Source organism: Magnolia sinica, chromosome 12 (assembly GCF_029962835.1).
Source record: "Magnolia sinica isolate HGM2019 chromosome 12, MsV1, whole genome shotgun sequence".
NCBI classification, from domain to species: Eukaryota; Viridiplantae; Streptophyta; class Magnoliopsida; order Magnoliales; family Magnoliaceae; genus Magnolia; species Magnolia sinica.
The window spans coordinates 2401774-2415424 of record NC_080584.1 but is presented as its reverse complement, the minus strand read 5'-3'; the positions used below and the strand labels follow the sequence as shown (position 1 = coordinate 2415424).

At 40.1% G+C, this 13651-nt stretch overlaps 1 protein-coding gene across 1 annotated transcript in view; it reads left to right on the top strand.

Annotated features, from left to right (window-relative positions):
* Positions 1-13250, top strand: part of LOC131220777 (ABC transporter C family member 2-like) — a 51943-nt gene extending 38693 nt beyond the window's left edge. The window contains exons 21-29 of the mRNA XM_058215613.1: positions 971-1365; positions 2101-2281; positions 2438-2761; positions 3639-4395; positions 6376-6497; positions 7287-7532; positions 8873-8974; positions 10335-10656; positions 12813-13250. Of these exons, the coding sequence (XP_058071596.1) occupies positions 971-1365; positions 2101-2281; positions 2438-2761; positions 3639-4395; positions 6376-6497; positions 7287-7532; positions 8873-8974; positions 10335-10656; positions 12813-12910 (2547 nt within the window). The 3' untranslated portion in view covers positions 12911-13250. The remainder of the gene's footprint in view (positions 1-970; positions 1366-2100; positions 2282-2437; positions 2762-3638; positions 4396-6375; positions 6498-7286; positions 7533-8872; positions 8975-10334; positions 10657-12812) is intronic.
* Positions 13251-13651: the final 401 nt, after the last annotated feature.

The window sequence follows — 13651 nt, the reverse complement described above, 5'->3', positions numbered from 1 at the left end:
CCATACTCTAACAATTCGAGCTTTTAAAGCAAGTGGTTGATTGTCCTGCATCAAATTGGTATCAGAGCGGGAGGTCTCGTGTTCGAGACTCCTCACCGGGGGTGATTAATGCAGGGGCATTTTCACATTGGGCTCGAGTGGGGTCACTTGTTGGATGCAGGGGCACACTTGGGGTGGGTGACCCATGCGATCTAGGGCCCACGGGGGAGGTCTCGTGTTCGAGACTCCTTACCAAGGGTGATTAATGCGCATTTCATACTGGGCTCGAGTGGGGTAGCCATGGGATGCGGGGACACACTAGGGGTGGGCGGCCCATGTGATTTGGGGCCCACGAAGGGGGTCCGGTTGAGGTCCTAACCCATGAGATGTGGGGCCTGGGCTATGAGATAAATGGATTAATTCGCCATACTCTAACAGTTCGAGCTTTTAGAGCAAGTGGTTGATTGTCCTGCATCATCATAACTTCTGAATGCAAGTCCATATTACCTACCCTATTACTATCTTCACAGCTTATGAATCCAAGTTTGGTAGGGCTACTTGGTAATTGGGGGCATTTTACATATGGGAGAACATTAAACTTCTTGGAGTTTTTTCCTTCCTTTCTCTCCCTCTCTCGTTTTTTCCTGAAAGCTGTGAGCATGAATATAGGCCAAAAAGAGTTCATCGAAGAGCGATTCTTCTTCTTCTTCTTCTTCTTCTTCTTCTTCTTCTTTTATCTTCAAAGAGTGATTCTTCCTATCAGTCGGAAAAAGAGCAATTGTTCTTTCAAATACACAAGTATGAAGAGAAGAATTTTATTGAAAAACATAATCTCAATGACCACAACATACTTTTTCTGATCAAAGTATGGATGTACTGAATGATAGGAACCATGCTTTTTTCTTGGTTATTAGTAAAACTTAAAACGAAACTGGCAGTCTTGAAATTAATTTTGTGATGTTCTAATTTTTCATGTCAATCTTTTCTCCAGGTTTTTGATAAATGCATCAAGGATGAACTGCGAGGAAAAACCCGTGTGCTTGTTACAAACCAGTTGCATTTTCTTCCACATGTTGACAAAATTATCCTGGTGCATGAAGGTATGGTGAAAGAGGAAGGAACCTTTGACGAGCTAACTAATAGTGGTGCACTATTTCAAAGATTAATGGAGAATGCCGGGAAATTGGAAGAACAAGAGGAAGAGAAGGAAGTAGGTGAAAACAATGGGCCAATGACTCAGAAACGTGTTGTTAATGGAGAGCCTATCAAGGAGGATGGCTTGCTGACAAATGCTACTGGTGGAAAGAAAGGGAAGGAAGGAAAATCTGTTCTCATCAAACAAGAGGAACGTGAAACGGGTGTTGTTAGTTGGAAGGTTCTTGCGAGGTAGGAGCTTGTTTTACTTGTATAATTATGTTTCAAGTAGATATGCTATAAGCTTAACTGGCTGCAGGAATGTGGCCCTTAACATGATTTCTTTATTTTTTTTAGATATAAAATGTTCATCACGTGTCATGGCATATACATGCATCTCAGATCAAGCTTCAAAATCTCGACCCACGACCGGTATTCAAAAGGTCTCAACTATCAAGCCACTTTGATCAAGCTTTCAAGTTTTTTGCTTGCTTCTAAGAAAGTTCGGGCAAGTCTTCCCTTGTCCCACTTTTGGCTCAGTCAAGTGAAAAACTGAGTCCTTGGAAACCTGGACTCAGTGGAGATGCCTCGTTTCAACACTTGAGGTCTTGGGATCGATTCCCTAGTGGGGGTGGCTAACAGTGGATTGTGTACTGACAGTGCGTGTGTACTAACAATCTAACCCAAAAAAAAAAAAACCTGGACTCAAGTTTTGCTCAAGTTTAGTCAACTCTTTGAGCTTAGTTACTAACACACACACACACACACACACACACATCTGCATTCATATGTAGTGCTAGTGCTTATTTGAACTCTTGAGTCCTCGATGCATGGGATGATACTGAAATTTAACTCTTTTATAAATTAGGCATTTGTTAATGCTGATTATTTCATGTTTCAATTCCTCTCTGCACTTGTGTTCATGTTGATGCTACAAAATGTGTTCCATGTAATGAAATGTTCTGTGAATTTGGTTTCTTTTTGCAGGTATAAAAATGCGTTAGGCGGTGCTTGGGTGGTTGTGGTACTCTTTGGTTGCTACATCCTAACTGAAGTTCTTCGAGTTAGCAGTAGCACATGGTTAAGTGCTTGGACAGATCAAAGCTCTACGAAAAGCCATGGATCTGGTTTCTATACTCTGATATATGCAGTTCTCTCTTTTTGTCAGGTATAGCTATGAAAAGTCAAGGTTAAGAGTTGTTATGTGCTTCTCAATTACCTATGATTTCCAAAAGTCAATCCTAGTGGCAATTGGTTTACCATAGTTGAATGTCCTTTTGCCTACTGCCTTGAGGCCTTACTTGGGCTGTTGTCCCTGTATCAGGTACTAGTTACGTTGTTGAACTCTTTTTGGTTGATCACTTCGAGTCTTTATGCTGCCAGAAGGTTGCATGATGCCATGCTTAACTCTATATTAAGAGTTCCAATGTTATTCTTCCATACAAATCCAATTGGGCGGGTAATCAACAGATTTGCAAAGGATCTTGGTGATATAGATCGCAATGTTGCTGTCATTGTAAACATGTTTATGGGCCAAATAGCACAGCTCCTTTCAACTTTTGTGTTGATAGGCATCGTGAGCACCGTCTCCCTATGGGCAATAATGCCACTCCTGATTTTGTTTTACACAGCCTATCTATATTACCAGGTATGTGGTTGCCTTTTAAATAAGATGTGTCAATTTATTTCCCATATTGTCATACAATTTTTTACTGTTTCCTTCTGTGTGCCTATTTATTTGTTATTATATTCTGGAAACTTTAGAGCTGACAAAACACATATACTTCTTGTTAATTATTTATTTTCCTTTATTGTGTTGTTGTTTTTTGTACTTTGCTGGGTAGGAATTACAAAATTAGTTTATAGATCCTTCATTAGACATTTCATTCAATGGTTTTTTTCTGAATGTTCAGTACAAACTTAAATTGAGCTATTTGTGACCCCAAAATCTTATTAAGTGAATTTACTGTTCAAGTTTGCACTTCTTTTCCTAGGTCAAATATTTAAATATTTTGGGACATTTGATATTAGGGCACTGATATTTTCTAACACCATCTAAGCCTTATCCCAACTAATTGGGGTCAGCTAAATGAATCATGATCCAGCATTCCACTCTCTCAAGGGCCATAACTTCAGCGGCACTGATTCTTCTATGACATTCTATATTACGGCACTGACTTTTATATCTTACCATATGAACTTTTACATTGGTAAAATTCAAATGTTACCATGATAACCAGCATAGAGACTAGGAAAGACTGGTAGGAACAAGGAAGCCAATGCTCAATTATAACTTCAATTTCTCCTTTATTGCCATATGGAAACAACCAACTGGCTACTTGTTTGTATTTTCGTAAGCACTTGTCAGACATTGAATCGCTTATTTGAAGACTCTAGGAACTTTGTTTTGTAAATTTTTTCATATATGGCTGTGAAGGCAGTTTATAGTTAAAATCCTTACAATTCTGAGATTCCAAATATATAGCGATTACTTCCAAAGCTTATTATGCATGTGTATGTTACAGAGTACTGCCCGTGAAGTCAAACGATTGGATTCTATAACTAGATCTCCTGTCTATGCCCAATTTGGGGAAGCATTAAATGGACTATCAACAATCCGTGCATATAAAGCATATGATAGAATGTCTAACATTAATGGGAATTCAATGGACAATAATGTGAGATATACACTTGTGAACATGAGTTCAAACCGCTGGCTAGGTATTCGTTTGGAAGTATTGGGAGGAATCATGATCTGGTTAACAGCAACTTTCGCTGTCATGCAAAACCAACGTGCTGAAAACCAGCAGGCATTTGCATCAACTATGGGTCTACTTCTCTCTTATGCATTGAATATTACAAGCCTCTTGACAGCCGTTTTGCGACTTGCAAGTATGGCTGAGAATAGTCTGAATGCTGTTGAGCGAGTGGGCACGTATATAGAGTTGCCTTCTGAAGCACCTGCTGTTATCGAAAGCAACAGACCTCCACCAGGTTGGCCTTCAGCTGGGACTATCAAATTTGAGGATGTTGTTCTGCGGTACAGGCCAGAGCTTCCTCCCGTTCTTCATGGCTTGTCCTTTACAATTTTGCCAAGTGAGAAGATTGGAATAGTTGGGAGGACCGGTGCTGGGAAATCCAGCATGCTCAATGCTTTATTTCGTATTGTGGAACTGGAGAGAGGGAGGATCTTCATTGATGATTGTGATGTTGCAAAATTTGGTCTAGAAGATTTGCGTAAAACTCTTGGGATTATACCGCAGTCACCTGTTCTGTTTTCAGGTATGCAGTTTCTCTCATCCTCGCAAATTATCTAACTGTGAAAGTGTGAACACACCTGACAATATGAATCTCATGCACCTTTTGGAAATATTCAGGAAGAGAATTGATCACATGCATTGGCTATGTGCGAACTTTCACATACAGCCACTTCATTACTGCCAACATGTCATGGGTGTAGAATATACAACCCATGCACAAGGTGGGCCATGCCATTTAAAACATGGTACAAAAATCAGGCTGATCCACTCATAAAGCAGCATCAAAATCAGTGGAAAGCCAATGGTATGACTCAGTATACTGGTGCGGCCCACTCAATGAGTGGATTAGCCTGATTTCTATATGAGGTGATGATCATCATGGGGTAGCCCACTTTTACAAGAATCAGATATTCTGTGCATGTGATATGTAATTACATGTACTCTCAAATACACTCTTGTTGTAGAATGAATTGTAATGACTTTTGTGAAATTATATGGGTTTTCAAAGTTCACTTGGGGTTAGCCAACTGATTAAAGAACGAAATGCACATTTCGGAACTCTCTCTCTCTCTCCCCAATTGTTCTTGTTCTTTTATTTCACAGTTAGCATTGAACATCCATTTTTATCTGGGTATTATCCTAGCAGTTTGGCAACTTAAAGAGAAGTAGAAACATTCCTCTGATTCAGAAAATAACACGCACACCGATTTTATTAAAAAGGAGCACTAAACCAAAAACAAGAAGGTGCAAGGGTGCCGAAACAGCGACCCAGTAATCACCATAAGAAATCCAATTTAGAACCCCTGATTTTGGGGGGTAGCCACAGCCCATTCACAAACTAGCCATCTGATTCGAAGAGAAATCCTATCCACCGTCTCAATGGTGTTATTGAAGCACCCAGCATTCCACTCGTCCCAAACTGCCCACCAAAACGCAAGCAGGGTCATTCTCCAAAGAATCTTCCTATACTTGGGAAGGCGAACTCCGTGCCAAGCAAGCAAGCAACAATCCACCGAAATTGGCATGGTCCACCAGATTTTGAACTGGCCCAAAATATCCGACCAGATCGGAGTCAAGAATGGACAATGTAAAAATAGGTAATCCACTGACTCCCCATCTTGCATACACAAAAGGCAAAAGTTAGTGATTATTATGGCCCTTTTTCCTCAAGTTGTCAATAGTTAGGACTCTTTTCCTCCCAACCAACCAACCAAAAGTGGCAAATTTCAGAGGGACGGAATATGACCAAACAAATGAATTAGCTCTCACCTCTGCCTGGACAGGAGGTCTGCCCTGCATGGGAAAAAAAGATCTTACCGAGAAACGGCCCAAACTCTCCTCTTTCCAAACCCATCTGTCCGCTTCAGCTTCACTAGGAGCAAAGGCTTGCAGACTTCATTTATAATTAGTTTGTTACAAAGATAAGCTTGAATAAGATAAAATCAACTACATAGGTATGGTGAATTGCGGGTGTGCACACAAGACTGTGTACACTAACACGATTATTGTGCTCTGCATGTACACACACAGCTGTGTATTTGAACACTAACAATTATGAACAAATGCTGTATTTTCAAACCAACTGCAAGTAATGTCCATCATTTTGGCTGTTTTGGTTAGTCTGTTTTGGGTTGTTGTTTCTCATATTTTGAGATAATATGGATGCTTTTAGTCCTTAAAAATGATGAGAAATTCTAGTTATATACTTTTAGTTGAGAAGCATGGGTGAGTACAAGTGTGATGGGAAGCTTACTTCATGACCCTGATGAAGACTGCCCTTCGGCCTCTGATTGTGTCTCATAGGAATGCCATTTCGCTTTGAACCTATGTAGATCTATCCAATTACTGTGTTTGATAATTAGGAGTGTTTCTATCACTGATTGTAGTGCCGTCTCCTGTGCTGTATGTTGATGTATCAAATTGCCATTTTGGTTAGCTTTTAATGTGTCAAACCTTTGCGAGTTTGTTTAATTGTAATGGCCATTTTTTTTTATATGTCTAGGTACGGTCCGGTTTAATCTCGATCCATTCAATGAGCATAATGATGCCGATCTTTGGGAGGCATTAGAGAGAGCACATCTAAAGGACGTTATCAGGAGGAACTCATTGGGTCTTGATGCTGAGGTATGTGCTTGCATTAATCACTCATATGGTCATCTATGGATTTAAGTAAGCCACTTCCTCATAAGCTTATGGTTATGTTGTGGCTTCTGAGCTTATGAGTGATATTAGAAGCTTCTCATAAGATTATGATGGATATTCTTTCTCCTCAGTCGTCAAAGGCAGTAAAAGAGGGTGGTGCTCTTTTTGTTGCATCATTTTCTATTAGTTTATTAAATATTTTCTTCTTTAAATACTATTCGCTTTTCAATATGAAAGTTACAATTAAGAAGACCTTTTGAAAAGATCAAATGCTATTTGTAGAAAGAGGCATGCTATTATGTTATGCTCTTCATAGAAGTCCTTTATCAAAACCATATGCAATGGAAACAGCTATTGTGATAGGAACAACTTTAATGGGTCATAGTGCAAAAGATTGTACTATGGTTGGGCAATGTTCATTGTAGTGAGCTTTGCTTGCTGAATGTGGAGTCCTTTTTTCTTTCTTCTTTTCCCTGTTTCCTTTTCCCTTTTCTCTTTTCTTTTATTTTCTTTTCTTTTCTTTCCTCCCATCAAGATGCTGGCAACCAAATCAATCACCATATGCAAGTGCCATAAATACAATAGTTTTTGACACACTTCATGGAACTTCATGAAGTGTGCTCATCTGAGTAGCTTCCCTCTGAGATAAAAAACTAGCAAGCATGTGGATAGATTTAGTTGATTTTATTATCAATAGTTTTACACAATACATGCTGAAAATATATATTTCATGATTTAACTAAAAACATCACCAACTTTGTGGTTTGGAAGGTTACTGAGGCCGGGGAGAATTTCAGTGTTGGACAAAGGCAACTACTGAGTCTTGCTCGTGCACTTCTGCGTAGATCAAAGATTCTTGTCCTTGATGAAGCAACAGCAGCCGTGGATGTTCGAACTGATGCTCTTATACAGAAAACCATAAGAGAGGAATTCAAATCTTGCACAATGCTCATTATCGCCCATCGTTTGAATACAATAATCGACTGTGACAGGGTTCTTCTCCTCGATGCTGGTCAGGTATGTATTCAAGCCCTTTTACTTGCTAAAGCAGCCCTGCCTCATTTGCCATGAGGAAACACAAGCAATTGTAATGTAATAGCCTGTTGGTGTTTTTTAAACTTTTGTAATCTGCTAGTTCAGTTTGGCACTTGGGTAAATGAAGTGGAGTCTCAAGTATATCAACTGTTCAGCATTCTCATTTTAGGAAAGAACAGAATTTTATGTAAAATCAATACTCTTTAACTTCTGAACTCAAATTTTAATGATCTTTTTTATTATCTACCGTAGTATCTGTAAAACGCATTATTATTTTATTCACAAGGGGTGTATCCCAAAATGTCTCCACATGCAAACCATTTATGTGTGAATATACATTTAGAAACACATATTAATATAGATAAGTAGATAGTGGTGGCTAACAGTGAAGTGTGAACTGACAGTGGGGTGTACTAAAAAGCTAACAGAAAAAAAAAGAAAAGAAAAGATAAGTAGATAGTGGTGGAATGAATCAAAGGAATCCAATCAGTCATTTTGAGATTTCTATTTTTCTCAACTAAAGAGTTTTGAGATTTTGACATATAAACCCCCATCTTTGGTTCCATTGATTTAACCTCCTTCCCCTTCTTAGTATTTCCAAATAAACCCTTATCTTTTACTCTGTTAGTCAAAACCTACCGTCAGTCTGCCATACAAGCTACATATCGACCATTTACCATGTTTTGTATATAACCAAAAATGCCCATTAGGTCCTATGGCCATTTTGTATATGACCAAAATGACCATTACATTTTTAGTGCGGTTAGAAAACCTTACTAATTGTGTGGCCCACTTGACTTTTGAATTGGCCTCGCATCCTAACATGTGTTAGCACAATGAATGGACAGAGTGAATGTCATACCATCGCGGTGGGCTACATCATTTCCATGCCCTAACATTCATCTCTTTAAGGGCAAAATAGTCATTTCCATCCTTAACAGTCCTTCAGTCTCTTTTCCATCAGTCAAGGTCAAAATGGGGTGTCTTTGGACCGTTTCTGGAGAAGATAGTGGTTTATTTGGGAATAGTAGTAAGGGATGGGTTTTTATTGCAATTGACCAAAATCCCAAGAATTTAAGTGTACAAGTGTATCTACAAAATTTCAAGACATACCAAGCTATTTCTTTCCTTAGAATTAAGACTAATTTGGTCCATGTCATATCCAAATGGAATAAATACATACACTTTTTACCTGCAATTTGAGATGCATGTTTGTAATTTTGTGCGTGCATGCAGTTGTTGGTGTTTGTTATGGCTTCCACATATTCTATCAAGTAATACATTTCCAGTTGAGGGATCAGCATTATTCTCTTTCCATGCAGGTTCTAGAATTCGACAGCCCAGAGGATCTCCTATTAAATGAAGGAAGTGCTTTCTCCAAGATGGTTCAGAGTACTGGAGCTGCCAACGCTCAATACTTACGGGTACTTTTTTTTATCTATTGTCAGTCTGGTGAAGAGGCTTTCTTTCCTTTCCTTCTTTATATTGCCCTTTCATTATCTTTTTCTTTTTCTTTTTTCTCTGGAAAGAAGACTAGATGCTATAGAAGGCCAAATATGGCCAAAATATGGAGATACATAAGCCCCCATTCACAAGTGACCCTCTCATCACTCCACACGGGGGATTCTAGAAGCAAAACAAGCCAAAAACAAACAATGCCGCAAATGCAATTCCCCACCCCATATTAAGAGCCAAGATGCAAAAATACCCTCTATCCCCAACAGTAATCAAACCCTGTGTCCAAACAGGAAAGCTATCAAAATCCCTATAAATTTGCCTTATGAAGGGCCCAACCAAAAAGCAAGAAATCAAGCTCTTTAATGAGGAGATTTTCACTGCCTTATCATTAAAAATCCTGGAATCCCTCTCCTTAGCCCCATAATATTGCAAATGAAGCCAGCTTCCATTGATATTGCCATGGGGAGGAGTCCATCCAATAACTCAAAATCACTCTCTTTTCTTATTTCGTGAGCAACGATCTATTTAGTATTCCTCTTAATATATTGTGGTGTAATTTCTCTATGCTGCGCATGTGGGCCCACCTATGACACAGATGGACACGGATTGCATCCTACCCCTACCCGTCTCTAGCCACGAACGGGCAGTTCTGTGGGCGGGCCCACCATGATGTATCTGTTTATCCTCGTCATCCATCCCTTCTCTAAGATCATTTTAGGGTATGTGCACAAAAATGAGGCAGATCCAATGCTCAAGTGGATCACGCCAAAGATGACTCTTGCATTTAATGATTTGTGCATTTAATGCAACCCAAGCTTATTATTTGGTGTGGTCCACTTGAGCATTGGATTTTGTGTGCACATACCCTAAAATGAACTTAGACAGCATGGATAAACAGATACATCACAGTGGGCCCACCCATAGACCTGCCTGGTCATGGCTAGAGACAGGTGGGGGTGGGACGCAATCCGCATCCGACACGGACACCTTTCGATAGGAACGGCCTTTATATTGGACATGGCCACAAAATCACCCTTGTTATATGATCACAGCCATCAGATTAAGGGCCCAAAAATTGGACAGAAACTAAGACTTGTCTCTGCTTCTATTTTGCAAGCACTTAATTGGATGGATATGATGGTCCAATCAGGGTACTTTTGGCCCACAGTGGATGCAGATGGTCTCACGTAGGCCCTGCATACTGGATCATTGCTCTTCCATTAGTCCCACCTTTACATCTTTCCATTCTTTCATTGTTTACTTGTTTCTCTTTCTTTCCTTCTCCTTTTTATCTTACATGTATGCAATCTCCAATAAAAATTACAGGGCTTGGTTCTTGGGGACGGCGAGAGCAGATCCAGGAGGGAAGAGAACAAGCACCCAGATGGGCAGAGGAGATGGCTGGCATCTTCTCGCTGGGCAGCAGCAGCTCAGTTTGCGCTTGCTGTCAGCCTCACATCATCGCATAACGACCTCCAACAGCTGGAGATTGAAGATGAGAACAGCATTCTCAAGAAAACAAAGGATGCTGTCATCACCCTACAAGGTGTTTTGGAAGGGAAGCATGACAAAGCAATTGAGGAGACGCTGAATCAGTACCAGGTCCCTAGAGATAGATGGTGGTCATCTCTTTACAGAGTGGTCGAAGGTATGCCATCGCACTACCATGCATACACGCATACATCACTTAATCATTATCATCTAAGCCTTATCCCAATTAATTGGGGTTGGCTACGTGAAACCTGTTCTGCCATTCCACTCTATCAAGGACCCATACCTTCAGTTAGACCATAGGTCATCAAGCCTTTTCTTACCACATACACGTCCTTTTTGGGCCTTCCCATTGCCTTTTCAAGCCTTCAACTTGCACCAACTCACTCCTTCGAACTGGAACAGTTCTTAGCTTATGTTGCACATGACCAAACCATCTAAATCTACTTTCCCTCATTTATTACCTCTCTCAAGTCCAACCGGTTGGACATCCAACCAGCTTGGAATTGAGGCAACAATTAATGGTAATAAATAAGCTGATAGATATATAGGAGAGAAGTTGATGGGGAGTGGATCGGGTGGGCACACCGTGGTGTTTATGTGAAATCCACTTTGTCCACTAGGTGTCTCACCCCATGGTAGGCCTAGGGCCCAAAAATCATCCTCATACGTGTTTTAGGAAGACCAAGCGATTGAAAATTATGTACATGGCAACACTCACCCTCCAAACTGTTTCACTTGGCGCAACCCACTTGAATCATGGATTGGCCTGATTTTTATGCTCTAGAAATATGTTTTTGTATGACATATAGTGGTTGGAGTGGATTTCATATAGTCATCATGGTGGGCTCTCTAAAGTAAAGGGTGGATGTTTCTCTCCCAAATGTTTTCCTTTTTTTGGCCCACCTGAATCACAGGTCATGCTGATACTTTTGCCTTCAGACTAACATAGAATTACACATCTAATGGTCGAAGTGGATGTCACATACACATCACAGTGGACCCCATAAAAAAATCAAGGGTGGGCATGGGTAATTTCATTTTTTAAGCTGGTAATGCCTCACAGGCGTAACAGCAAGTGGAGACGGACGACCACCATTGAGTTTTTAGGTGGGCCACTGTGATTTGTATGTGGAATCCGCTCTGACCATTCAATGTGTAATCGAATGTTATACCCAACGCCAAAAATTCAGGCTGACCTATGATTCAAGTGGGCCACACCAAAGGAAACAGTTGAGAGAGTGATTTCCACCCTTGATTTTTACAGGCCCACTGCGACGATCATATGATATCCACTCCAACCATTAGATTTCACACCAAAACATAGGCCTGGAGCATAAAAATTGTACCCATCCATGATTCAAGTGGGCCACTCCAAGTGAAACGGTTTGGAGGGTGAGCATTGCCCTGTACATTATTTTCAATCGTGTAGTCTGTCTGAATCACGGATGGGGCTGATTTTTGGGCTTCGGGCATAGCATGGAGTCACACACCTAGTGGACAAGGTAGATTTCACATAAACACCACGGTGGGGCCCACCTAATCCACCACCCCTTTTTTACTACTCCAACATGTTATTTATTACCATTAGTTATTGCCCCAATTTTAAGCTGGTTGGACGTCCAACCATTTGACCTGAATACACACACACTATGGGTAACATGAATAGCTTGGGAGAGGTTTTTTGCGCAGTTAGTTTTCCTGATAGTTAAAACTTTACATTATTAACGGACATGAGAGTGGTTTTAAAGGAGGGCATTTAGGTAGTTAGGTGAGGCCATGGAGGGGTTTCCAAAATGAGGCTCTGATACTCTGGCAGAGTACGACGGTTTATACACAATAAACCCAAAAAAAAAACACTAATTCAATTCCCTTACTGCTATTTAATAGAGGGTCAAAATGTAAACAGTCAGTGGTCCAAATTCTACCAATAAATAAACAGTCAGTGCTCCAAATTCTACCAATAGATGCTTAGTAAATAGAGGTTGGAATCATTAAATCAATTTAAATTTTGGATGATTACCTGTCTAAAGTGTGCCTCAATAATAATAATAATAAATAAATATCAGTAGTAGCAATGGTAAAAAAACACGCCATCTCTAGACGTATATCCTCATGTATAATAACATAGCTTGATATGAATAAAATATGGCTTCTTCTTACATGGCTTGTATATGAATAAAATACAGATTCTTCTTTTCCCACAACATAAATTGTATGCTTTCTGTCAAAAACATCAGTAGAATTTGATGAAAATGAATCAGATGCTTTTGTTACAGCTGTTCCCTAACTCAAATTCTGCTGCCATTTCAGGTCTCGCCGTCATGAGCAGGCTGGGGCGCAACAGGCTTCAACAACCAGATTACGGATTCGAAGATCGATCAGTCAATTGGGACCATGTAGAGATGTAATATGTGAAAGAGAAGTATCTTCTCATATCCATCTGCAACAACAATGACGACGACAGCAATAGCAGGGATGCCCAAGAAAAACTGAACCCATTCGTGCTAAAATAATGCACGATCCGGGCGGGCTTGTTCTTCACCCAAAAGTTCAACATTGCAGTTGAATGTTGCATAACCAGATGTGTTCAAATATCATTGGCGGCGAGTAGTGAGTTCCCCACTTGATCCAGTGGGGGCCATTTTCCATCACAGCAATGTGATTCATCCACAGCGAACTTTCGCTACAGATGTTTTTGCACCAGATAATTTATATAGATTGTTAACGGTACATGAATAATTCCTAGCAGCGGTCTGATGTCTTTGGTTTGATTGGCCAGTTTTTTATGATCATCATCGTCTAAGCTTTATCCCAACTAATTGGAGTTTTGGTTCATCATGACTGATATGACTTATTATATAGACGTCTCTGTATTCGTCTGTCCATTCAGACAGATGGGATGGAAAAGTTCCTCTAATCAATGTGATTTTTTAATGCTGACCCATGAAAAGTGGATTGAACCTAATGGACGGTCCAAATCATCTCCATTCAATGGATTATCATTCATATTGATTATTGCACCTTCTTCAATCCAAACCATCATTTTTACATGACAGGGATGGGATGGAAAACTTCCTGTAATCCATGGTTTTAAGACTCAGATGAGCCACATCCCGAGTTGGACCGATGCACCAGAGTTGTGGTGGCTT